This window comes from Onychostoma macrolepis, chromosome 15 (genome assembly GCF_012432095.1).
Source record: "Onychostoma macrolepis isolate SWU-2019 chromosome 15, ASM1243209v1, whole genome shotgun sequence".
Classification (NCBI taxonomy): Eukaryota; Metazoa; Chordata; class Actinopteri; order Cypriniformes; family Cyprinidae; genus Onychostoma; species Onychostoma macrolepis.
Window position 1 is genome coordinate 29,968,789 of NC_081169.1, and position 27,500 is coordinate 29,996,288.

The 27,500-nt window shown below is 32.2% G+C and overlaps 1 protein-coding gene across 3 annotated transcripts in view; it reads right to left on the minus strand.

Moving 5' to 3' along the window:
• clcn2b (chloride channel, voltage-sensitive 2b) overlaps positions 1–27,500 on the minus strand; it is a 68,981-nt gene that overhangs the window by 12,282 nt on the left and 29,199 nt on the right. For all 3 annotated transcript variants that reach the window (XM_058744744.1, XM_058744746.1, XM_058744745.1), the window contains 16 exons: positions 21,940–22,071; positions 20,529–20,657; positions 20,305–20,438; positions 19,120–19,197; positions 17,852–17,930; positions 16,837–16,962; positions 16,672–16,756; positions 15,988–16,089; positions 14,801–14,885; positions 13,369–13,524; positions 9,977–10,046; positions 7,828–7,938; positions 6,697–6,910; positions 4,454–4,587; positions 118–308; positions 1–29 (listed from right to left, as the gene is read on the minus strand). The exon at positions 1–29 is cut by the window's left edge and continues 83 nt beyond it. In XM_058744744.1, the coding sequence (XP_058600727.1) occupies positions 1–29; positions 118–308; positions 4,454–4,587; positions 6,697–6,910; positions 7,828–7,938; positions 9,977–10,046; positions 13,369–13,524; positions 14,801–14,885; positions 15,988–16,089; positions 16,672–16,756; positions 16,837–16,962; positions 17,852–17,930; positions 19,120–19,197; positions 20,305–20,438; positions 20,529–20,657; positions 21,940–22,071 (1,855 nt within the window). The remainder of the gene's footprint in view (positions 30–117; positions 309–4,453; positions 4,588–6,696; positions 6,911–7,827; positions 7,939–9,976; positions 10,047–13,368; positions 13,525–14,800; positions 14,886–15,987; positions 16,090–16,671; positions 16,757–16,836; positions 16,963–17,851; positions 17,931–19,119; positions 19,198–20,304; positions 20,439–20,528; positions 20,658–21,939; positions 22,072–27,500) is intronic.

Sequence of the window (27,500 nt, forward strand, 5' to 3'; positions counted from 1 at the left end):
GGTGTGAACGATGACTCTTCTGTGGAGATCTACACTCACAAACATTCAAAGATCACGTCTCAGAAACACAGTATAAAGAGTCAGATGAGAGAGTCAAGTAAACGTTTGCCCTCTGACCTGGAAGCGAACCTCGTGGTTGACCTTTTGACCCCCCTCCTCGCTGCTGGGAGTGCTGACCACAGACACACGCTTCCTCTCGGCGTCGACGCGATCGCGGATGAACTCCAGGCGCCGCTCGCGACTCAGATGCTGCGTGAGGAGCGCCTGCAACTGAGCGCGCTCGATAGAGCCCAGCAGAATCATCGACTCTACAGACCAGAGAGAGCGATGCTTTAAACTGACCAGAAGTGACCGTACACTTAGAAGATTTCTATTTCAGATAAATACTGCTCTTTTGAGATTTCTATTCATCTGTGAATCCTGAAAAAATAAATGTATCACAATTTCCACAAAAATATTGTGCAACTGTTTTCAACATTGATAATAATCAGAAATGTTTGTTGAGCAGCAAATCAGTATGATTTCTGAAGATCATGTGACACTGAAGACTGCAGTAACGATGCTGAAAATACAGCTGCGCATCACATGAATTAATTACATTTTAATATATATATATTCACATAGAAAACAGTTATTTAAAATTATAATATTCACAATATTACAGTTACATTTTTTTTTAATCAAATAAAGGCATTGTTGATGAACAGAAGAGACTTCTTTTTTTTAAAATGTAAAAAAAATAAAAAATCGTACCAACCATAAACTTTTGATGGGTATTAGTGCGTGTCTATACCCTTCATTATAAAATATTACAAATAAAAATTACTAAAAATGACAAAAAAATTACTAAAATAAAAACGAATTCAAAATATTAAAAACCATAACAGCATCTCGATAAAATAAAATAACATGTATATTATAAATATGTAAGAAAAACATTTATTTCATAATGATATTTCCCCCCATTTTAAATTCTTATTATCCAATGAAAGGTTAGATTTTTGTGAATTTTTTAAATAAAAGATCAAAAAGATTAACAATGTAGATTAATTTTCACAGCCTTCTTTGATCATATTTACCAAGGGTGCCGATATTTTTGGCCATGACTGTATGTATACACACACACACACACACACACACACACACACACACACACACACACACACAGTCAGGTCCATATATTTGGAAAAAGGCACAATTTTTTTTATCATTTTAGCTGCTGACCAAAACACATTCAAGCTTAATACTGCACACTCTGAGCTTTAATGTGAGGGTATTCTCATAAAAATTGGAGGAAAGTTTAAGGAATTACAGCAACTTTAATATGTACCTCCCCCCTTTTTCAAGGGACCATGAGTAACTGGACAGTTGACTCAAAAGCTGTTTCATGAACATATGTGGGCTATTCCTTTGTTATTTCTACATCAATTAAGCAGGTAAATGTTCTGGAGTTGATTCTAAGTGTGCCATTTGCATTTGGAAGCTGTTGCTGTGAATCACATCATGCGGTCAAAGGATCTCTCCATAAGAGAAACAGAGCATTGTTAGGCTTCAGAAACAAAACAGATCCATCAAAGAGAGATAACAGGAACATTAGGAGCCAAATCAACAGTTTGATTCATTCTGAGAAAACAAGACCGCACCGATGAGCTCAGAAACAGAGAAAGACCTGGACGCCCACGAAGGACAACGGCGGTGATGACCGGAGAATCCTCTCCAAGACAAAACCCTTCACAACATCCAGCCAAGAGAAGAACTCTCTCCAGGAGGCAGACGTGTCTACAATCAAGAGAAGACTTCACCAGAGGCTTCATCACAAGCTGCAAACAAGCCCAGATTAGACTTTGACAAAAACATCTAAAAAGCCCAGAGCACTTCTGGAAAAGCATTCTGTGGACGACTGAAGTTAAGATCCACTGTTCAGTGAAGATGAGACAGAAGACAGAAGTGTGTAGAGATATACTCTCTGCTCAGACTCAGTCAAATTCAGCAAAGCTGATCGGCGGCGCTTCAGAGTACAAATGAACAATGACCCAGAACATACAGCAAAAGCAACCCAGGAGTTTTTGAAGGTAAGAAAGTGGAATATTCTGCAACGGCCGAATCAATCTCCTGATCTCGACCCGATCGAGCTGCATTTCACTCGCTGAAGACCAAACTACAGACAGAAAGAGTAAAGAAGAAGAAACCCAGTCTCTGCTGAAGTCCATGAGTTCAGACTAAAGGCAGTCATCGCCTGGAAATGATTCTCAACAAAATATTAAAATGAACATTTTATTTATATTTAGATGTCCAATTACATTTGAGCCCCTGAAAATGGGGGGACTGTGTATAAAAATGGTTGTAATTCCTAAGCTTTTTATGTTGTATTTTTGTTCAACCCCTTGAATAAAAGCTTAAAGTCTGCACTTCAACTTCATCTTGATTGTTTTATTTCAGATCCATTGTAGTGGTATATAAAGGCAAAACCACAAAAACTCAGTCAGTGTTCGAATTCTTCCAGACCTGATTATATATATATATATATATATATATATATATATATATATATATATATATATATATATATATATATATATATATATACACACACACACACACACACACACACACACACACACACACACACACACACAGTCAGGTCCATATATTTGGAAAAAGGCACAATTTTTTATCATTTTAGTTGTTGACCAAAACACATTCAAGCTTAATACTGCACACTCTGAGCTTTAATGTGAGGGTATTCTCATAAAAATTGGAGGAAAGTTTAAGGAATTACAGCAACTTTAATATGTACCTCCCCTTTTCAAGGGACCATGAGTAACTGGACAGTTGACTCAAAAGCTGTTTCATGAACATATGTGGGCTATTCCTTTGTTATTTCTACATCAATTAAGCAGGTAAATGTTCTGGAGTTGATTCTAAGTGTGCCATTTGCATTTGGAAGCTGTTGCTGTGAATCACATCATGCGGTCAAAGGATCTCTCCGTACAAGAGAAACAGAGCATTGTTAGGCTTCAGAAACAAAACAGATCCATCAAAGAGAGATAACAGGAACATTAGGAGCCAAATCAACAGTTTGATTCATTCTGAGAAAACAAGACCGCACCGATGAGCTCAGAAACAGAGAAAGACCTGGACGTCCACGAAGGACAACGGCGGTGATGACCGGAGAATCCTCTCCAAGACAAAACCCTTCACAACATCCAGCCAAGAGAAGAACTCTCTCCAGGAGGCAGACGTGTCTACAATCAAGAGAAGACTTCACCAGAGGCTTCATCACAAGCTGCAAACAAGCCCAGATTAGACTTTGACAAAAAACATCTAAAAAAGCCCAGAGCACTTCTGGAAAAGCATTCTGTGGACGACTGAAGTTAAGATCCACTGTTCAGTGAAGATGAGACAGAAGACAGAAGTGTGTAGAGATATACTCTCTGCTCAGACTCAGTCAAATTCAGCAAAGCTGATCGGCGGCGCTTCAGAGTACAAATGAACAATGACCCAGAACATACAGCAAAAGCAACCCAGGAGTTTTTGAAGGTAAGAAAGTGGAATATTCTGCAACGGCCGAATCAATCTCCTGATCTCGACCCGATCGAGCTGCATTTCACTCGCTGAAGACCAAACTACAGACAGAAAGAGTAAAGAAGAAGAAACCCAGTCTCTGCTGAAGTCCATGAGTTCAGACTAAAGGCAGTCATCGCCTGAAATGATTCTCAACAAAATATTAAAATGAACATTTTATTTATATTTAGATGTCCAATTACATTTGAGCCCCTGAAAATGGGGGACTGTGTATAAAAATGGTTGTAATTCCTAAGCTTTTTATGTTGTATTTTGTTCAACCCTTGAATAAAAGCTTAAAGTCTGCACTTCAACTTCATCTTGATTGTTTTATTTCAGATCCATTGTAGTGGTATATAAAGGCAAAACCACAAAAACTCAGTCAGTGTTCGAATTCTTCCAGACCTGATTATATATATATATATATATATATATATATATATATATATATATATATATATATATATATATATATATATATATATATATATATATATATATATATATATATATATATATATATATATATACACACACACAATATACACGTTTCAAACACATCAAATATCTGTAATTTCCTCATTATAATAATTAGTATAAATGATTTGAACCACATTCTATTTTTTTAGTTTTTACACACACGATCGTAATTAACAACCTTTTTGACTTATTTGTTTGATCATTTTTCCTACAAAAACTTACATTTTAGATTTTTTATTTTTTTTATTTAAAGCAAATATAGATGTATCAATTACTACAAAAGAAACATTTGGAAAAAGTGTTTTGGAAAAATCTTGGATTTGGAAAAATCTAAAAACACAAACCAGCCATGTATATGTAAATGTATAAATATATATAATGTACACGGAGCAGACGTGTGTGTTTGTACCTGCAGACTCCACCAGCGCCACTGTTTTGAGGTTTCCTATCATGAGGATCTCGTGGAGGTCTCTGTAGGTGGAGTTCAGTGTGATATAACGAACATTTCTGACCATGATGTCCTCCACACGAATATTATACTTCCTGCAGACAGAGACGGCATTGTGAGATCCTGACAGGCTTCCCAGCGCTGCAGCTGGAGCTTTTAATGACTGTTTGATTGATTGTTATTTTTATATTTCCCATTTTCAGTTGATTTCTGTATAGTTTGAATAATTTTTATTTTATTTTATTTATTGTTATTTTAGTACATCGAGTTAAACTAAATTAAAAAATAAATGTTGCTTTGGCAATTAGAAATAAAATGTGTTATTATATTTTATTTTAATTTCAATTAACGTTTATTTTATTTCAAGTATCAATTTTCTAATTTTTTTTTTTTTTTTTTAGTAAACTATAATAACCCTGTTTGTTGCCAACACTCAGATTTATTTCAGAAAATGTTCAAGTATATTTAATCTGTATAAACGCAAAAGTTATCCTTTGTTTTTTTAAAGGATACTTTTTTGTCGGCATACAAGACATATTTTGATCCTGTATTGATTGATATTTTGGCAGCATTGTGTGGAAAACGGACGTGCCAATAAAACACACTGAAATGAAAAATGAATCGACAGAGAGAGAGAGAGAGAGAGAGAGTGTTGAATGTCAACGAGTGTGTGTGTGTGTGTGTGTGTGTGTGTGTGTGTTCATCCTGCTGATCAGTGAGTTTTCTGCAGATTCTAACTCAGCAAAAGTCTAACTTCCGACACACACACACACACACACACACACACACACACAGAGTTATGTAATTGTCCTCTCGACAGGTATAAATGCATCTCTCAAACGCCTCAGATGAGTTTGACACCAGGGAAGAAACTAACAATCATTCAGAGCAAAACACCTGTATATATGTATGTGTGTGTGTGTGTGTGTGTGTGTGTGTGTGTGCGCGCGCACACATTCTGCATCATCACTCCAATTTTCTGCTCTTTAATCACAACAGAAACACACACACACACACACACGGCGACAAAATCTGATACTTTGTAACCCTGAAAATCGGAAAGCCTCAGAAACTAAGATTGATGTGTGTTGCACGGATTTCCATTAGTCTAATGTGTGTGTGTGTGTGTGTGTGTGTGTCTAACTTTAGATCTTGTTTACACACAGTCTGTCCATTTACACTAATGAAGAGAAAACACCATCTCTGTCCGTTTATCTTAATAAAATGGAGGAAAAATGTATTAATGCAAAAGTAAAAATGTAAATCACTTTAAAAATTAACAAATAAATAGATGACTTTGTTACTGTAGTTAAATGCAACAAATCTTTTAATTGCATATATAATATACAAAGCATTTGCCAATTGCTTTATTTCTTTAACCATTACAGCTTTTAAGTAATTAATCCTGAAACCCGGAAGTGAATCAGCATTTTTGCTACAAGTTTTTGTTATTTTAGTATCATTGAGATACTATTATAGTTTCTAGTTTTAGTAATTTTGTCATTTACATTAGTTTTTGTTGTTTTTCAATGTCTATATAGTTTTTATTCATTTTTATTTCAGTTTTAGCTATTTAGTACATCAAGCTAAACTAATTTAAAATTAGAAATGTTGCCTTGGCAACTAGCTGAAATAAAATGTTTTCTATATTTTGTTTTATTTCACTTTTATTTAATTTCAAGTAAAGTAAAAACGTTTTTATGGTTTTATTTTTAGTCTCAGTTTTAGTTAACTATAATAACCATAAACGAGGACTATGGTACAAGAGGAATTCCAAATTATTGTTTTAAGTGTGAAAATATAGTTACTTATTTTACAGATATTAATGGCATATTTGTGACCCTGGAGCACAAAAGCAGTCATAAGCAGCACAGGTATATTTGCAGCAATAGTCAACAATATATTGTATGGGTCAAAATTATCCATTTCTCTTTTATGCCAAAAATCATTAGGATATTAAGTAAAGATCATGTTCCATGAAGATATTTCGTAAATTTCCTACCGTAAATATATCAAAATATATAATTTTTTTTGCACCCTCAGATTCCAGATTTTCAAATAGTTGCATCTCAGCTAAATATTGTACTATCCTAACAAACCATACAATGGAAAGCGCATTTATTCAGATTCTCAAATTCTAAAAATTGACCCTTATGACTGGTTTTGTGGTCCAGGGTCACATATAGACAGACAGAGAGACTCACTCGTGGTGGCCCCAGCCGAGCTCGGGCAGGTAAGGCAGTTTCTTAATGCGGATGATGGAGTCGTAGATGGACGGCTGAAGACTCTGAGCGACGGCGTTGGCCAGAATCACAGCGATCATGATGGGCAGAATGTGACTGATCTGACCCGTCAACTCAAACACGATCACGGCCGTGGAAACCGTGTGTGTGACCGCTCCGGATAACGCCGCCGCTCCTACAGAGAGACAGATTCAACAAAACTAATTAAAAACACTTCAAATTGGTTCACTTTAAATGAAGGAACTAAACGAAAAAAACAAATACCAAATGCACACAAACTATTGAGCCGATTCAATTCAAATTCAAACTCATGAATTGACAAGAAGAGGTATTTACTGAATTGCAATTCAAAGAATTTCAAGTCGCACAGAACAAAATCAATGGTGCACAACACTAACATAAACATTCAAACAAAAAAACATCTACATACAGTAAAAATGAAAGAAATTGGTATCTACACTTCTATTTATAGCTTGATTTTTTTAGAAAACTTTTTTAGTATTACTATTTTTCATGATACAAGATTTATTTGTTATATACACACACTTAAATTTGCAGTGAAACACGGTAAATAAACAGTAAGTCAAAATTGATCAAATTAATGAAAATGGACAAATTTATAAAAATACATATTTTTAAATTAGATCATTTCTATATAATTTATAAAATGTATAAAATATTTATAAAAATGTATTTAATATTTAAAATATTAATAATATTTAAAAAATTCATCTTTTTTTTTTAAATATTGAAATTTCATAATTTTCTAAGAAAAACGATTCGTTACAGTGCATTTGATGGTCAAAATCCTACACTTCTCTAAACCCTTCACTATATTCGCCATTAAGCTATAAATAAAATAATAAGCATTCAAAAGTGGTTATTGTTATTTCACAATTAAATCCAGTGGCTACTAATCAAAGACTAACAATGAAAACAACAATCCAAACACAACAAAACTAAATCAATGCCTCTCAAAATCACTATGGCAACAATGAAGCAATTTCCATAAAAGGTAATCAGCTGTGATGAGTGTGTGTTTGAACATGTCTGTTGAAGCTCTACAGGTGTACGACAGCGTTTGCTTCTCACCCACAACAGCGTATCCTCCGGGAACTATGGGATAGATGGTTCCATCTGTATTAATGCCCTCTGGAAACCATGCAGCCATACTTTCACCCACCAAACGACCAAACGCAGCACCTGAAACACATAGGTGAAACACATAGTATCACATTCCCAGGTCACATTTGAATAAATACAGTCGTGCTCATAATTTGCATATTCTGCAAGGGGTATGTAATCTTATTTAATAATTTTAACTAAATAAGAGGGATCATGAAAATTGCATGTTATTTTTTTTTAGTACTCTCCTGAATAAGCGGTTTCACTTAACAGATGTTACTATATACTCCACAAGACAAAATAATAGCTGAATTCATAAACAATGACGCCATTCAAAAGTTTACATACCCTTGAATCTTAATAATCTGTGTTGTTTCCTGGATGATCCACGACTGTTTTTCTGGTTTGTGATAGTTGTTCATGAGTCGCTTGTTGGTCCTGAGCAGTTAAACTGCCTGCTGTTCTTTAGAAAAATCCTTTAGGTCCCACAAATATTTTGGTTTTCCAACATTTTCTGCATATTTGAACCCTTTCCAAAAGTGACTATGATTTTGAGATCCATCTTTTGACACTGAGGGCAATTGAGGGACTCATACGCAGCTATTACAAAAGGTTGAAACATTTACTGATGCTCAAGAAGCCAACACAATGCATTAAGAGCTGGGGGGTGAAAACTTTTGACCAGGATGATGGTGTGTACATTTTTCTTATTTTGTTTAAAGATTTTTTTTTTTTCATTTGGTACTGCACTTAAGAAGCTACATAAATACTTGAATGTTTCCCAGAAGACAAAATAAGTACAATTTACCCTGATCATCCAATTCAAAAAGTTTACAGCCCCCATCTCTAAATGCATTGTGTTGCCTTCTTGAGTCCCTCAGTTGTCATCAGTGTGAAAAGATGGATCTCAAAATCATACAGTCACTGTTGGAAAGGGTTCAAATATGCAGAAAATGTTGGGAAACCAAAGAATTTGCAGGAGCTGGGGGATTTTTCTGAAGAACAGCAGGCAGTTTAACTGCTCAGGACCAACAAGGGACTCATCCAGGAAATGACACATAGTATTAAAATTCAACGGGATAATTTTTATAAATTCAGTTATTCTTTTGTCTTGTGGAGAATATGTGAACATCTGTTATGTGAAACAGCTTATTCAGGACAGTATTAAATAAACAACTTGAATATTCTGCAGGGGGCATGTAAATTTATGAGCACAACTGTTTATTGCATAAAATATTTTTAACATGTAGGCGAGACACTACAGGAAAAACTATTGTTTTTTTCATGCACTTGTCAATTTTGAGCTTTTTAACTATTTTGCTTCTAAGTCTTCTTTAAAAAAAACACAGAAAATATCCTAAATACACATGTAAGTGTGTATTTTAAGTTTACTCTATAACATTTTATCTATGTGCATCTGTACATATATTTAAAGGCCGCTTTCTCAAAATGTTTTTTTTCTCCACTTCAGCAGCACTTACAGACACCAAAACTTAGAGTTTTATTCCTCTCTATATTCTGAAGGTTTTTACTGAGGGGTTTGTTCATATATCACTCACATGGTTTTTATTATTGCACTTTATCCATTTGCATCTATAGATTTTAGCGTCTATAGGCTGTTTTCTCAAAATGAGTTTGTTTCTCCACTTCAGCAGCACTTACAGACACCAAAACTTAGAGTTTTATTCCTCTCTATATTCTGAAGGTTTTTATAGAGGGGTTTGTTGATATATCCTTCACAATGATTTTTATAACATTTTATTCCTAAAAACATGGCGAAAATGTACTTTTTGTACATTTTTGTAAATTTTCTGATTTATGGAGTGATAAAAAGAGAAATCCAAAATCCCTTCAGTAAAAATCTTTAACTCTAACATGTCAACAAATTAAAACAAGAATTTTGAACCTGGCTTTAGCCAATGTTCATATTTAAACTCTGGAAATGTATGCAAATTTAATGTAATATTTAAACACAACATTTCAGAAAACTTATAATACAAAACATTTACTGTAATTAATCAACAGGGGAAGTACTGCTATATCTACGAGTTACTTTTTTACACAATTAACCTGTGGTGTCTTGCTTTAAAAGTTTAATAAACATACAAATACTTACCAATGACGAAAACAGGCATGAAGGCTCCACATGGTACAGGAAGAGTTGTGGCTAAAGCAGACATCCAGAACTGCACAAAAACAACAATAACACTCATTAAAACATAAACAAAACTATTTCTGTAATATTTCAGCAAAATCTAATAGCTTTCTCTACCTCTGCAGGAAAATTTCTGCTTATATAACCAAGAAGAGAGGACAAAAACAATATCGACCAATAATATAATCAGTGTTGAGGGATTAACTAACTCAGTAGAATTCATTTTTCAGCAGCATGATAGTAATTTTCCAGTAACAAGCTATTTTGTGGTGTAGTGTGACAAAATTACATTGTTGGTTATTACAGAACAATAGCAGTTACACACTTCTATGAAATAAAAATTAAAAACAGCAATGACCAAAAACTAATTTAATTGCAACAGATTCAAAGATTCAAAACTCATGACCCTGGAGCACAAAAGCAGTCATAAGCAGCACAGGTATATTTGTATACATTGTACGGGTTAAAATTATACATTTTTCTTTTATGCCAAAAATCATTAGGATATTAAGTAAAGATCATGTTCCATGAAGATATTTAGTAAATTTCCTACCGTAAATATATCAAAACTTAATTTTTGATTAGTAATATGCATTGCTAAGAACTTAATTTGGACAACTTATTTATTTAGCTTTCAGGTGATGCATAAATCTCAATTTCACAAAACTGACCCTTATGATTGGTTTTGTGCTCCAGGGTCGCATACAGTTTTATGGCAGTGACTATAGCTCACATTACAGGCTTTTCTGCGAGTCTGCAGCCACACACAATAGCTTGGCATATGACAAACCAGAGGGGTGTGATATTCACACATGCGCCTGTGTGCGTCACAACACATCAAAATCCCCAAATATCTTCAGAGATCAACGCTTCGTTATACATCTGACGCAAAATCTGTCATGCCTGTCATCTGCATGACATTTTATGCTTAGACTGTACTATTTCCTCAACAGACTAAAATAGAAAGTTAAATAAATGTCAGAAGTAAATGTGTAAATAAACAACAGTTTCATGTTCACAAAAACAAAAAAAAAGCTACTTTCTGACAATTTCATCCACAATCAACTATTTGGAACATTACAAGAATGAAAAAAAAAAAAAAAAAATGAAATAAATAATAATTTGTAGTAGTTATTATAAGTATTATATAAATATATTGTCAACGCTTTATATTAACCCTCTGGGGTCTGAGAGTGTTTTGACGTGTGTTTTTTTTTCAGTATCTTAAAAACATATCCTTGTTACACGTTACATGTACTTACTATTATAATAACAATAAATTATGCATAATTACATGCAAGTAACCCTAAACCAAACCATAACCATATAGTACATGTAGTTTATTAATATTACTCCGTAATCAAATGTATAATTACACTGTAACAAGGACACATTAAAATAAAGTATAACCAATATATTTTATAAATTATATAAATAAATATAAAAAATATAACAATATATTTATATATAAATTATTATAATTATAAATTTTATTTGAAATGCTAAATTGTTTCATTATAATTATTATAAATTATAATAACAGAAAAGCTAGATTCCAAATACTTTTAAAAGACATGCAAATTAAAGTTTCTTCTTTGTAAAAAGCAAACAGAACAAAATGATAAAAGGGCGTGCGTGTGTGTGTGTGTGTGTGTGTGTGCGGCGTGTGTGTGTGACCTCATTAGTGAACAACACATGAAAATCAAGTCTTTTTATTCCATAACTCTTTATTTGAGGTAAATTAATTATATTAAGCAAATGGCACCACAAATGCATACGTCTGAACTTTTGCTCCAATCTGGATATGGCATTTCTGTTTATTTGATAATTAGACACATGAAAACACACACACACACACACACACACACACAGATAAAGAAAGATAAAACACACACTTGTCACTTGTCACTTGGTACTGAATGTGAATCCTGAAATGAACTGTGCGTAATTAGCGAAGTGATTTTATTGGCTGATCACACAACAGAAAGAGGAGTTAATTAAGAGAGAAAGTCACGCACAAAAGCAAACACGAGAACACACACACACACACACAATCGATGGTTCCTGCGAGAACAGAAGGGCTCCTGCTGGAGGTAGAGGTGGGATTCAGTGTGAATGTTACGTAAGTGTTATGTGAATTATGTTGGAGTGTGTTTGAAAGCTGTGGGTGGATAGAGAGATCATTGCATAATATTCTCTCCTTCCTTCCTTTCTTCCTCTCGTTCGCTCTCTCCTGGCACTGAAAAATGGACAGATCCATCCAAAATCTGCGCTTCTTTTTCTCTCCACCTGCCAGCATTTTTTCAAAGTTCCTCCTTTCTATTATTATGCCTCAAATTAAACACACACACACACACACACACACACAATGAATGTTATCTGTTTATATATAAACTACATGGTATTAAAATGTAAATATACATTTAGTTTTTTAAATATATACACTTTATCATCATGTAGTTTATAATACGAGTGTGTGAGTTTACATAAAATGAATATTATGAAATTAAAATTGATACACACAATTTATATTTAATTATAAATTTAATTATATCATTAAAATGTATTCATTTAAAAAAATTAATGTTATTTGGCATAACGTAAATTAGTTTGTGCTTCCACAAACCTGTTATGAATATTGTAAGAGTTCAACCATTTTTACTATATTAGTGAGGACACTTCGAACCTAAAAACCCCAAAACAAACGGTTTTACTAAAATTTCATAAAATAAAATAAATAAAAATATACATATTTAAAAAAAAAAAAATAATAATTACTTATAAATGGTACTTCCATCCCCGGATGTCCCCAAAGGCAGGTTTTGTCAGATTTAGCTTGATTCTGGGGATAAATCCCCCCCCCAATCATAACCAAGTGTTTCCAGATTAAAGACACACAGGTTACGCCGAATCAGCTAAAGGACACGCAGGGCACTTGTCCCCATGACAACACTGACGACATCACTTCCTGTAACATGACAGGTTTCGACCAGGTTCTGATGAGGTTGCCAGGGCGACACACTCGTGCAGGTAACACACACACACACACACACACACACACACACACACACACTATTTTCCTCAGCCAGTGACTTAAAGAGCTGGGTTTGGTTTGTCATTCATCAGGCCGGGTGAAGCTGTAAATACCGGACAGGTGTTGATATGCAAATGTGGGCGGGCATATGTTAATGAGCTCATGTATTATTACTGTGGCGTCAATAAATGCTCTGGAGGAACTAGACAGGAAGTTAAGTGTTCAGGAAGTTTCCACAGAACATCAGCCTTCTAAACCAAACAATCAAAGCCAAAAATAAATACCATGCTGTTAGATGTGTGTGTGTGTGTTTATTTACCTTCATAACGATGAAGACGACGAGGATCACAAAGACGTTAGCCTGCGGATGTTTCCAGGCGGCCGAGTGACTGTCATAATTAAAGTCTTCTGCCATTCCTTGCTTCGTCCAAGTGCGATTGTCAAAAAACGAAACCAGGGTTTCCTTCTGTGTAAGCTATAAAAAACAAAATACATGTTATGAACAGAAAATCTGGTATTTATTTTCTTATTTTAAACACAAACTTCTCTATATTTTGTTAGTTTTATGCTGAAAAAAACCCATACATTTGCTAATAGGGTATACAGGTAAGAAAATAATATTTTAAGATATTTTCTCTAAAAAAAATAATTATCATACATCAGAATTTCCCTGATCGTTAATTAATCATAGAAATTTAGAATGAAAATAAATAAATTTAATAACAAAACGCTTACTAAAAAAAAAAAAAAAAAAAAACAATTTATATGCAAATATGACTCAGTATGAATTTTAGTATAATTTAGATTCTATTATGGTTTTTAATATTTTTTATCTTAATTTTAATTAAAATTTTAGCAATTTCATTTTAGTAAATTTTTTGCAGGTTTTTATGTCTGTACAGTTTTTATTTAATTTAATTTTAATTTTAGTTATTTTTTTTACATCAAGTTAAATAAAATAACATTTAAAAATGTTGCGTTTTTAATTTTACAGCAATGAAAATAATTGTTAATGGCTTTAGCTTTAATTTCAATAACCCAGATAAGAACATGCAAATGTTGTTAAAATCTCTGAATAATGATACAGTTGTCTTCTGTATATCTACTTATAGCAAAATTAAACTCGTTTCTTCATAAAAAATTAACTTTGGAAACATTGAAATGAATTAAAACAACATACTAAATTGAGCTGAATAAATGACACAATTATCTTAGAGCTGAATTCACCTTGAATTTAACTGAGCTGGTTTCATACTTGATTAATTTTACAACATTAACATTGTAATTTTCTTGTTTATTAATGTAAAGCTGCGTTGAAACAATCTGTGTTGTCTAAAGCACTACAGAAATGAAGACTCGACAAACATTAACATTTCAAGTAAACTTCCTTTTTAAGGATGTTTAGATGCATTTTACTACAAAACAAATACTGATGAAGAAAGGATTATTTGCAGTGTTGCATGAGAGTGAAGTCATATGCTGCTAATGGAGCCTTTTATTGCCTCACTCTGAGTCACTGATTAAAGTGAACGAGTGTGAGTGTGTGTGCGTGTGTGTGTGTGTGTGTGTGTGTGTGTGCGTGTGTGAGAAAGAGAGAGAGCTGATGCCTTATTCTGTGTGTGTCGTTAAAATTGATTAATGAATGCCTCATGTTTCTCTCAACTGTCTCATTAACTGGATGGATTTAACAGCCTGGGGAACAAACACATGTGTTTTGTGTGTGTGTGTGTGTGTGTGTGTGTGTGTGTTACCTGTCCGGCCATGAACTGGCCAAAGCCCGGAGGGAAAGTGAGCGTTGAAATCAGTAGAGTGACGAGCGCGGGATACAACAGACGCCTGGAACACAATCAGACGCATTAAACATGTGAACAGACCTAAATCTGTACAGACAACTGTGTTTGAAATTAAGCCACCTGTAAAATAATACATAAGTACTTGATTGCTTTCAGAAAGCTTTGGGGACTTTTAGATTTCAATTAAGATACTGTTTGGCCCATTTATTAACTTTTTTTTTTTTTAAGCAGTAGCACAAAAATAATATCATTTCAGGAGGTTTAACTACACTATTAGTAAAAAAAAAAAAAAAAAAAGGATTACGAAAGCATCCCATTTTTAACATTTTCAAACATTCAGCCTCACAATTACAGAGAAACTTTATTTTAGCATCATTGAGATATTAAAGTAGTTTTTATTTTCATATTTTCTGTGTTCACTTTAAGTTTAGTTAGATTAGCTTTAGTAATTTTGTTGTTTTTTAATAAACCTAGAGTTTTAATTTTCATTTTAGTTCTTTTAGTACATATCAACTTCAGCATGCAGTAAGTTAAGTCTTGTTTCAAATATCTAAACATTCTTAATGTTATATATATATATATATATATATATATATATATATATATATATATATATATATATATATAGCACAAAACCAGTCATAAGGGTCAATTTTGTGAAATTGAGATTTACACATCACCTGAAAAAAAAAAATCTGCCAATGGAGTAAGAAAATAATCTTAATTCTTAATAAATCTTAATATATCTTAAGCAAAAAGATTATTTTCCCTTAAGATTTATTAAGATTTAATATTATTGGCAGATGTTTTTTCTTGTTTTAAGCAAAAATGAAGAAGTATCTCAATATCTCAAGTCATTTTGTTTCTGAAGTAAATGTATTTTGATTCAAGAATGTTTAGATATTTATACTTAAAACAAGAAAAAAGTAAAGAAAATCATTTTTGCAGTGCACAAGTTGAACTGAAGGAGAATGAGAAATATCTCCATGGCAACTAGCTGGAATTAAAAAAAAAAAAGTAGTTGTAACTAAAAATGTATTAATTTTTTAATCAAGTTTTTGACATATTTAACTTTTATTTTATTTCAAGTAAAAAAAGAAATGGTTTTAGTTTCAGTAAACTATAATAACCCCGGGAACACTTACTTCTTCATGAGGAACTTGTTAATAGTTTTCTGTTTTCGCATAAACTGCACAATTAGCCTGTTCAAAAACACAAATAAGGCCCCACCAAACCCGCTGGCGATTCTGCAGAGAGAGTGACACCATGCATATTTATTATGAGTGGGATAAAAATGCTCATGAATAAATTATTCATAATACAGTTCATTAGATGGTTTTGTTTGCGCTCTCATCAAATATCTGCTGGGTACAAAGTGTCTAAAACAAATGCACATGAACAATTAGCAGGAGACACTGATTCACGTTTTAAATGATTGCTCAAGTACACAGTAAGCAATAAAACAAAAGGACAAAAGAAACATATTACAAGAAACGAGTCAAATGGATATGCAGTTAATCATGATTTTCTTTTTCAATGCAAACAATCATTTGCCTTGTTTCACAATAAAAATATATACTTAAAATATGCATGGAAAAAAGGATGTATTAAATATAAATGTTTTAAAGACAGATCTAACTAAATTTTGCAAGGTTTAAAATCACTTTTTTTTTATCCTTTAACTTTGATAAATTTACTGCTTATCACTTTAAGGAAATTTTTACTGGAAACCGAGACGAATTATATTAAGAAAATTATTTTATACACTGGTAAGAGGTGGTGCTTAACAAACGCAAAGAAACAAGAAAAAAATAAGAGGCAGAACTGACCCGATCACAGCAAACGCTGGAAGCTCTTGGAGGTCAAAGGGGAAGTCCAGTCTGAAGCGCGTTTTAAAGAGAGCCGTGATCGTCTCTGAGAAACAGAGAAGATTCCTTTAACTCTTAACGTACACAAGCATATCATGCGTTTCTATCGCATCTCTACACACAAACCTTCATCTCTGTTCCACACGGCCAGAACTCTGAAGATAAAGGCGCTAAACGTAGCAGCAAAGAATCCACGCCAGTAGTTTCGTACGGCGAAAAACGTGGAGGTGACTTCAATGCTGAATAACACACCTGAAATACACGTATATAAAGTTAATATCTCGATGGAAATTTTCAGTGGTTTTTCAAATTTGGAAATGTTAGAAAAGTTAAAATTTTCCGTTTTTTTTTTTTTTTAATATATATATATATATACAGAATTTTTCTAAGTGTTTTAAAATATAGACATTCAGGTTTGTTCAAATTAAGACATGTTTTAATTTTTATTTTTTATTTTTTTTTTAATTTACAGTAAATATTCAAAAAATATTCAATAACACGGTAAACCCTAGTTAAAACTACATTAACTTCATTACTAGCACTACTACAAGCTTTTTCAAATATACAAATTTTTTTCATATATAGAAATGTTACAAGTTTTTTTTTCTTCCAAACTTAGAAATTTTCTGTTTTTACATTTTTCAAACAGACTTTTCATAAGTTTTTTTCAAATTTACAGTAAATATTCAAAAAGTACAAATAGCACTTTATCTCAAGTAAAAACTGCATTAACTACATTGTACATATTTGTAATTTTAGGTACATTATTTAATTTTCATGTGAATGTTTTTACTTTGTGTGGCATTCAGATCTGAATTAAAAACAGCTCATTTAAATTCCATTTTAATGCTTTAATTTACTACAAAGTCTTCAGAATTGAGCCAAAAAATTAGAAGACCTTACATGAATATAGATATTTTCTGATATAAATGTTTATTATTAGTATATTTGTGTGGTTAAAAATGAGTATAATCAACAGATACAAACTTTGAATGTAATATTTTTTTGCAGGGCAAAACTAAATAGTTTTGATGTATGTTAATTATTTTGACAATTTTGATCTTAGTTTAGAGAAATATGACTAATTTAGTCAAAAATGATTAAATTCTGAACATTTACACAATATTGTTTGAGTTCTGACCTCCAATAGGAGCAGCAAAGCAGCATCCAACGCCGACAGCACAAGCCGCCGCAAGCATCTCGATGTTTCTGGACTCATTCTGTTCAACACACACAACAGAACAATTAACACACGACAGAAGACAACTCAGCCTATTTCAACACACACACACACACAACCAAAAAAACAGAAGTACATACACAACAGCACGATCCAGGACTGTTCATTACACCAACAAAATCAAGCACAAAAACAAATCTACTTGCACAAAGTCACAAACTATGAAACACACACCATCTATAACCACACTATCTATAAACGGATACACACACAAACATAGACACACACCTGTGTTTGGTAAATCTATTCACAGATGGATATCCCTGTTAGTTTTATCCTCACAAAAGGAAAACTTCATCAAGAAAAATGCAAAAATATATACATTTTAGATTGGTTTTGGACACACACACACACACACACACACACACACACACACACACACACAAACAAACAAAGAGGCGAAACATCCCAGGAATAAAAACTATGGGGTTTACAATTTACCAATCTACATTTATGCATTTAGTAGACACTTTTATCCAAACGTAAGATTTGCAAAATATAAATAACAAATGACAAGAACTTTTGATGTAAAATTTACTTCTTTTTTCGATGGTAAAAAGGCATTAATTTTTCCTCATAACGTCAGTCAAAGTTTCTTGCACCAAAAATGCTTGCAAATTAGTTTTTGTATTGATATTTTTCTTGCAATTCTCATTTTCATACAGTTTTTCTCACTAGATTCTCATTACTGTAAAATCATATTTTACACTAAAAACTAGTGCCGTCAAACGATTAAATCGCATACAAAATAAAAGTTTTTGTTTACATAATATATGTGTGTGTGCTGTTTATATTTATTACGTATATATAAAAATACATACAGTATATATTTTGAAAACATTTACATGTCTATATTTATATTCATACAATTTATATTATATATATAAATATATTTAATATACAAGCATTTTTCTGAAATATATTCATGCATGTGTATTTGTATATACATAAGTAAACAGTACACATACATATATTATGTAAACGATATATTTTATTTTATTTTGTATGCGATTAAATCACAATTATTCGTTTGACAGCATTAGTAAAAACACTGATGTAATTCTTTTAAATCAGCATAGATAAAAGACATTATTTATAGATACCACATTTTGTACTAACAGAGGAATTTTCTTAAAATTGCAGGTTATGATTAGTTTTTTTTTAATTACCTCATAAATTCCACCAAAGAACGACATGAATTTGCAGAGAAGAGCAGCACATAAACTGGCAATGTGCACAAACGGACCCTACAGGACAGAAAACACACAATGCTTGTGATGAATTCAAATCAAATCAAATCAAAGGTACTTTAAACAACACTCATGCCCATTCAATCCGAAGGAGCCAAGTGGATTTTGAATGCAGCTTCCAAAAGACAAAAAATAGCCAAATTATATATATATTTTTTAATATTTGCTACAATCACACCAGCGTGATTAGATCATTTAGTGCAGCACACCTGCTGCTAAATTCAAATCTCTTTCTGTACAATGAAAGTGTTATAACTTACAATGTTTTTATTAAATTCACATAAATACAAAGTCAGCCGTATTAAAAATAGTTTATACTCTGGTCTCTGGTACTTAAGTAAAAAGATGGGTTTTTATGCGGAATTAATAGAAACATTAGGCTACTTTGCCTATCGCCCATTATAGATCAACTAACAATCTATAAAGGCGCAAAATGCATTTACTTACACATATTTGAGAATCAAGATATTTCATGATATAGTTAACACATTTTGGAATATTTCGAATAAAAAGGAAAAAATTGATGCCTACATGTGACCCTGGAGCACAAAAGCAGTCATAAGCAGCACAGGTATATTTGTAGCAATAGCCAACAATACATTGTATGGGTCAAAATTATACATTTTTCTTTTATGCCAAAAATCATTAGGATATTAAGTAGAGATCATGTTCCATGAAGATATTTTGTAAGTTTCCTACCGTAAATATATAAAAACTTCATTTTTGATTAGTAATATGCATTGCTAAGAACTTCATTTGAACAACTTTAAAGATGATTTTCTCAATATTTAGATTTTTTGCTCCCTCAGATTCCAGATTTTCAAATAGTTGTATCTCAGACAAATATTGTCCAACAAACCATACATCAATGAAAAGCTCATTTATTCAGCTTGTATAAATCTCAATTTCAAAAAATTGACCCTTATGACTGGTTTTGTGCTCTAGGGTCAAATATAAGTTATAAGTGCTATCGTGACGAGCCCCCTCAAAAATAATGAGTGCTTGATTGATTCAACACGGACTCATGTGAAAGAGTTTTAATGGAGGAAAGGAAAGCAGGTAAATTAGATCTCAAAACTAAAAACATATTCTGAGTGTGTTCACCTCCTTGCCCAGAGGCAACCCGCTGCCCAGTGCACAGGTCAGTCCAACGACTTTGGCCACAAATGTTTTTAACGTGAGATATTCCTTCAACACCACTCCTCTGAGAATAGTCTTCATTTCAGGAATACCTGACCCTGAATGAGAGATAAACGCAGGAGAGCACTGCTGAATTATGGAGAAGAGCAGAAATCTTTCATGAGTGTGTGAATGTTAATGTGTCTCACCCGCGGCCTGAGGAGCTACTATGTGTGTGAAGCCTGCAGAGAAACTGATGAGAACCACAGGATAAGTGACCCAAGCTAAATACTGCAGGATTACGTTACTGTCCAAACCACCGTACATCCACTTCTGTGCTGCAGAGAGAACAACACGCAGGAAAATTACAGGGCGTATGAACTATAAAATTTAACTTAGATAAATGACAAAGAATCTAGACAAAAACATACCTTAGAAGTACAAGTTAGCATATTTCAATTGTACTCAAGTACATTTATTTCTACGCTTCTGAAATTGACTGATAAATTTAAATGACAATAAGACTTTCTTATTAAAAGTAACTTTAATGCACAAAAACTGTTTGTCTAAACATTGTTTTTCCAATATTCTAACTTTGAACATTTCTATTTTTGAAAAAAAAAGTGAACAATTCTAAACATTTCTGTTAAAAAACAACATTTGTAAGTTTGAAAAAAAACTTCGTTTTTCAAACTTAGAAATGTTCAATGTTCTTGAAACTTAAATGTTCAAAGTTACAATATTCTAACTTTGAACATTTAAGTTTCAAGAACATTGAACATTTAAGTTTGAAAAACTTTGAACATCTTAGAAATGTTCAAGTTTTTTTTCAAACTTATAAATATTCAGTATTTTTTCCCAAAAATAGAAACGTTCAAAGCTTTTTAAATGTAGAAATATTCAACGTTTTTCTCAAAAATAGAAATGCTCTGTTTTTTCCCAAAAATTTAAATATTCAGTTTTGTAAACTTAGAAATATTCAGTTTTTTCCAAACTTAGAAAAGTCAAACTTTAAAAAACAAAATGGAGATGTTCAGTTTTTTCCAAACTTAGAAATGTTCAAAGTTTTTGTAAACTTAGAAATATTCAGTTTTTTCCCCCCAGGAATAGAAATGTTCAGTTTTTTTAAAAACTTAGAAATACTTGTTTTTCTCAAAAATAGAAATGCTCAGTTCCCCCCCCCCCAAAAAAAATAGAAATGTTCAAAGTTTTTTAAACTTAGAAATATTCAAAGATTTTTCCCAAACTTTGAACATTTCTATTTTTGAAAAAAAAGTTTGACTTTTCTAAAAAAAATTCCATTTCTATTTGAGAAAAACTTAGAATATTTCTAAGTTTGGAAAAAACTTAGAAATGTTCAAAGTTTTTTCAAACCTAGTATTGATCTTTGTTTGAGGTTTGAAAATATTCTGACTGACTATACAACAAAATCTGGACAGATCAGAAAGTTCTTTAGAAAACCATCTGTCTTGGTTCTTTAGGGAACTCTAAAACCCAAAACACTGACCTAAAGAACCTCCAAAAGAACCATATAACAACTCTTTTTAAAACCATATGCATCCAAAAATCATACAACACTTCCAACTGACATCTTTACCTCTTACACACACACACACTCACCTTGTAGGAGAAGGGCGATGCAGAAATCCATAACAAAGCTGACCAGCGCCATGACGAGTCCCAGCAAGATGAGGAAGATCCAGTCCTCGCCGACCCGCGACATGAGGAACCGCTGACAGTGCACTGCACAGACTCCACAGAGAGAAACTACATTACCCACAATGCACCAGTGCCCAAAATCAGACTGCACTACTTAGAAAGTACCAGTGCACACCTGGAAGACTCCATAAACAACAACTACAATAGCAAACAATGCCCACAGCAGTGCAAGGACTACACAACCTACAATTTACAGTACACAAAAACAACAAGAATCAGCAAAAGTCAAACAACAATGTGCAAAAAGAAAAAAACACAATGAATTTAAATTTTTTTATAGACTGTAGAACATACAAAATAAAATAATAAAAAACTTTAACCTCTTAAAAAAATGCTCTGAACCTATAATTAAATATTTCTGAACTACTTTCCCCAGAAGTCCTTCCATCATCATTATTTTTTACAACTAATCTACCCACAATGCTCTTTTCAATTCTAAAACATCCAGTCAAAACAATGCCTTGTGCTACACAAACATGCTCACACAATGTTAATGCATTGTTAGATGACTTGTTTGAGTTAGTCAGAAGGTAAGTTCATATTCTGGACTATATCTGGTACGGTTTTGTGTGACAAATATATTTCACTGTAACTTGAGTTATCAGCTGGGACAATGAAGTCAATCACATTTACTATGCATAATAAGTCTGTTTTGATTGCATGTTTAACTTAAACTGACCGCTTACTAAGTAAAATCTGTGTAAGATTGTTCATATGGATATACATATATACATTTTTACAACAATTTTTTTTTTTTTTTTTTAGATATACACAGTATATAATTACAATAAACATATATTTTCATTAGTGTATTTGAAAAACCAAAGAATATATATCTGATGTGCAGCAAAAGATAATTGAGCTTCACAAATTAGTGAAGTGGCTTTAAGAAAAGAGCTAGAGCAGTGAAAATTCCCATTTCCACCATAGGGCAATAATTAAGAATTTCCAATCAACATAAAATGTTATGAAACTGCCTGGAAGAGGACGTGTGTCTATATCGTCCTAATGCACGGTGAGAAGGAGAGTTTGAGTGGCTAAAGACTCTCCAAGGACCACAGCTGGAGAATTGCAGAAAATAGTTGAGTCTCGGGGTCAGAAAACCTTAAAAAAAATTGGTCAAACAGCACCTACATCAGCACATGTTGTTTGGGAGGGTTTCAAGAAGAATGCTCCTCGCTCATCCAACAACAAACTCCAGCATATTCAGTTATCAGACACGACTGGAACTTCAAATGGGACTGGCTTCTATGGTCAGATGAAACTAAAAAATGAGCTTTTTAGCAGCAAACACTCAAGATGGGTTTGGTGAACACAGGGATAAAAGTACCCCATGTGTACAATGAAATATACTGCTGTATTTTTGATGTTGTGGGCCTATATTTCTGCTGGAGCTCCTGGACATCTTGTTTAGACAAAAATCAATAAGTGACCGACTCTGTTAGAAATCTTATAATGGGCCATGTTTGGATCTTCCAACCAGACAATAATCCAAACACAAACCTCAAAAACAACACAAAAATGGGTCACTGAGCACAAAACCAAGCTTCTGCTGGCCATTCCAGTCCTCTGACCTGAACCCTGTAGAACATGAGTGAACTGAAGAGAAGAAGCAGCAACATGGAGCTGTGAATCTAAAGGGTCTGGAGTGATTCTGGATGAAGGAATGGTCTCTGATCTCTTGTCAGGTGTCTCTAACCTCATCAGGCATTATAGGAGAACATTTAGAGCTGTTAAACTGGCAAATGGAGGTTTCAAAAAGTATTGAATAAAAGGGTGCCGTTAATTGTGGCCAATGTGTATTAGAGAAAAACATTTATTTCATAATGATATTTCCCCCCCATTTTAAATTCTTATTATCCAACGAAAGGTTAGATTTTTGTGAATTTTTTTAAATAAAAGATCAAAAGGATTAACAATGCAGATTTATTTTCATAACCTTCTTTGATCATATTTACCAAGGGCGCCAATAATTCTGACCATGACTGTACATTACTTTTATTTTTATACATATTTTTTACATTTTCTGTTTTAACTCAAAGCTTACTTAATTTTTGTGTTTTTGTTGTTTTTATTTTTGTAATTGTCTATATAGTATTTGATTTTATTGATTTAGTTTTAGTTATTGTATTACTTATTTACTTCAGCTGGATGGCAAGGCAACATTTTTCATTTTCATTTAGTTTATGTTTGTTTTATACTTAAGTTTATTTTTAACTTAAAGCTTTAGTAATTTTGTTTTGTATTTTTGTCAGTTTTATTAGTTTTTTTGTCATTTTTATTAGCTTTTTAAATGTCTATATAGTATTTCATTTACTTAGTTTAAGTTATTTTAGTACTTAAACTTATTTCAGCTAGGCAAGGCGCCATCTTTCATTTTCATTATAATTTTTATATTTAATTTTATTTCAGTTAACACTTATTTTTTTACTTTCACAATTTACTTTAAGGTTAAGCATTTCTGGTTTGTGTATGGTTTTGTCATTTTTATGTTTTTTCTATATAATACTTATTAATTTTTATTTTTTTATTTTTAGTTATTTTAGTACTTAAACTAAATGAACATGAGAAATGTTGCTTTGGCAACTAGCTGAAATAAAATAAGTAAGTTTTATATATTTATATTTTATTTGAGTTTATTTTATTTCAAGTAACTTTATGGTTTTAGTTTTCTTAAGTCATTAAGTCAATTAATCAATCTCTGTAGGTTTGGATTGTCTTTCACTTTAGCTATCAGGTGTGTGTGTGTGTATTTCTTTGGAGGTGTGTTTTTGCATGTGTGTGCATTTTCTTGAGTGTTACTGCAGTCCATTAACCTCCATAACACCATTTCTGAAGTCATTTTTAAAACATTAATTCTTTATTCTTCTCATAAACAACAGGTCTGGAAAAGCATCTCCGTCACCCTCTGCATCCATAACACAAACGGATGCTGTTAGTATCCACGGCAACCTCAATAAGAGCCAATGATGACTCACCAAATGATGGAGTGAGAGCAGTGAATGTGAGCGGTGTACGAGACGGATGGCATAGAAGTGACAGTGTGGACGTCTTTAAACACACATAATGCTCTTACATCACTTCTATTGCAATGTTTCCAGACGTCTATAATTTCGCTTTTGAAACGCAGCCACCAACTTTAGACAAAAAATGAGACATGAAAGCATGTCTCATGAAAGCATGTTAGCATGAGATGCACGCACACACACACACACACACACACACACACAGAGAGACGTGTGAGACGCGGAACTTATAAATGTCTTGTTTATGCACAATATGCAGATGTAATGAGGGTGAAGCATTTATGTAAGAGTGTGTGTGTGTGTGTCACTGCTGGCTTCTGTTTTATAACACCACTCCATCAAAACAAAGTCATTTGCTTGCTTTTCTCTCTCTCTCTTCTTCATTTAACCCCTCGCTTTCTGTTCAAAGAACTAAAATTACCTTCTGTTCATTTATGAGCAGCCAAGAGCCAAATGTGTGTTTCTTACAGAAACCTTTGGGATATTTACTATTTTTCAAAGCAACTTACAAAAAAGGAGGAACAATTGTAAATATATCCAAGTATATGCAAATAGGTGCAACTGAAGCAGTAATATCAGTGTGTGGAAATTTACAAACTCGTCTGACCTTTGCTTATGTTTACTCAAATTTTCCTTAAGCAGTTATTTAGTGTAAAACATATTTTTTAAAGTTGTAAATAAAATACAAATTATTGGAGTACGTTTTACACACACAAAATCTTTTTTTAAATAAATAAAAAAATTTTTATCAGTATTTTTATTTAATTTCATTCAGTGTGTTACTTGCCATTTCCTTGTAATTTTTTTTGTGAAATTTACTAACAATTTCACTTTCAGTGTAGGTGAGAAAACTGTTAAATACCTTTATGTAGTTAAAATTTAAATAATTTTCAAGAAGTTTAATTACAGTGAAGCTGTTTATAATGTAAAGACTTTAAATCACAGATTTAAAAAAAAAAAAAAAAAAAACTAATCTAAACTAATTTGCATTTACAGTTTCTCAATCAATTTTAACACTTTTCTCCAATGCAATGTACTTGTTCTCAAAACAAGTAGCACAGCCATCCAAACACAAAATAATCTTAACCAAACAGTTCAACTTTACTGCAAAATGAAGCACTACAATTTTTTCTAGTAATGCATTTATTAAAAGTAAATATTAACATCAAATCTATAGGTTTGTTCTCTAATGATTATAAAACATAGTCAGCTGTAGACGCACAAATACACTAATGAAAATATGTTTATTGTAATTATTCAACAGGGAGTTTTGTTTTATATATACTGTGTATATCTATAAAAAAAAAAAAAAAAAAAAAAAGTTGTACTTTTATAGAACTATTATAGAATGACAAATTACAGAGTTTTGTATGTTGTGTTTGGACAAATGGTACATAAACATTTTTTTCAGATGTGTTAAAGTATTGATTGGTTGTATTAACTATTGTGAAAACATTTGAGAGTTTTGTGCACACTGTTTTGAGAAAATTATTTGCGTGATTTGTAATTTGTATGAAATTAATGAAAACGTGCAATATGTTTAGGACAATTACAAAGTGTTCAGATCACCGTGTTAAGTGTTTTGAGAACAGTGACCTGAGTTTGGAGAAATGTGTCAAATCGATTGAGAAAAACTGTAAAACCTCCACAAAACTCAAATTTATATGAAAAAAAAAAAAAAAAGTTAAACATTGTTTAATCAAACGTCAATGGCAAAATTTATGAAACATTACTGAAAAATAACATTAACATTTTTAAATTTGAATAATTGTTGAATTATTATTGTCTTAATGGAAAATCGACACTATTTAAAAAGGGTCATGCTACTCGTAAATGTAGTTATTATCCTACTTATTTAGCCATTATTATACTACTACTTTTTACTTAGCTACTTCTCAAAATTGTTCATGTATTTCCCAGTACTGTATATGATAAAAATCAATCAATCAAATCAATGAAAGTACACATACTTATATATATATATATATATATTTATATTAACTGCAGTGTTGGGTACGTTACTTTCAAAAAGTAATTAATTACTATTACTAATTACATCATCAATATTGTATTTAAATTACTTTACTAATTACTCTGTCTGAAGAGTAACTTAGTTACTCAATAAGTAACTTAATTATTCAAATCGCTAATTAGGCTACATCTTAAAATCCCTATAAACCTTAATAGAAATGAAACTCTTTATTCTTTCAATTTGAGTCAAACATAGAATAGTTTAGCCTTTTAGCTTTAAAAAAAAAAAAACATTTTTATAAAAAAATGTATCCACCTTTGGTTAACAAATATAAATACTCTGAATAACAGAATATCTGAATAACAAAAAAGCTTAAGAAAAGTTAAACAATACATTTCAGTTTGGCAAGATGTTCAGGAAAAGCCCAACTAGTAAAATCCATACAGGTTTATGTAAAAATAACA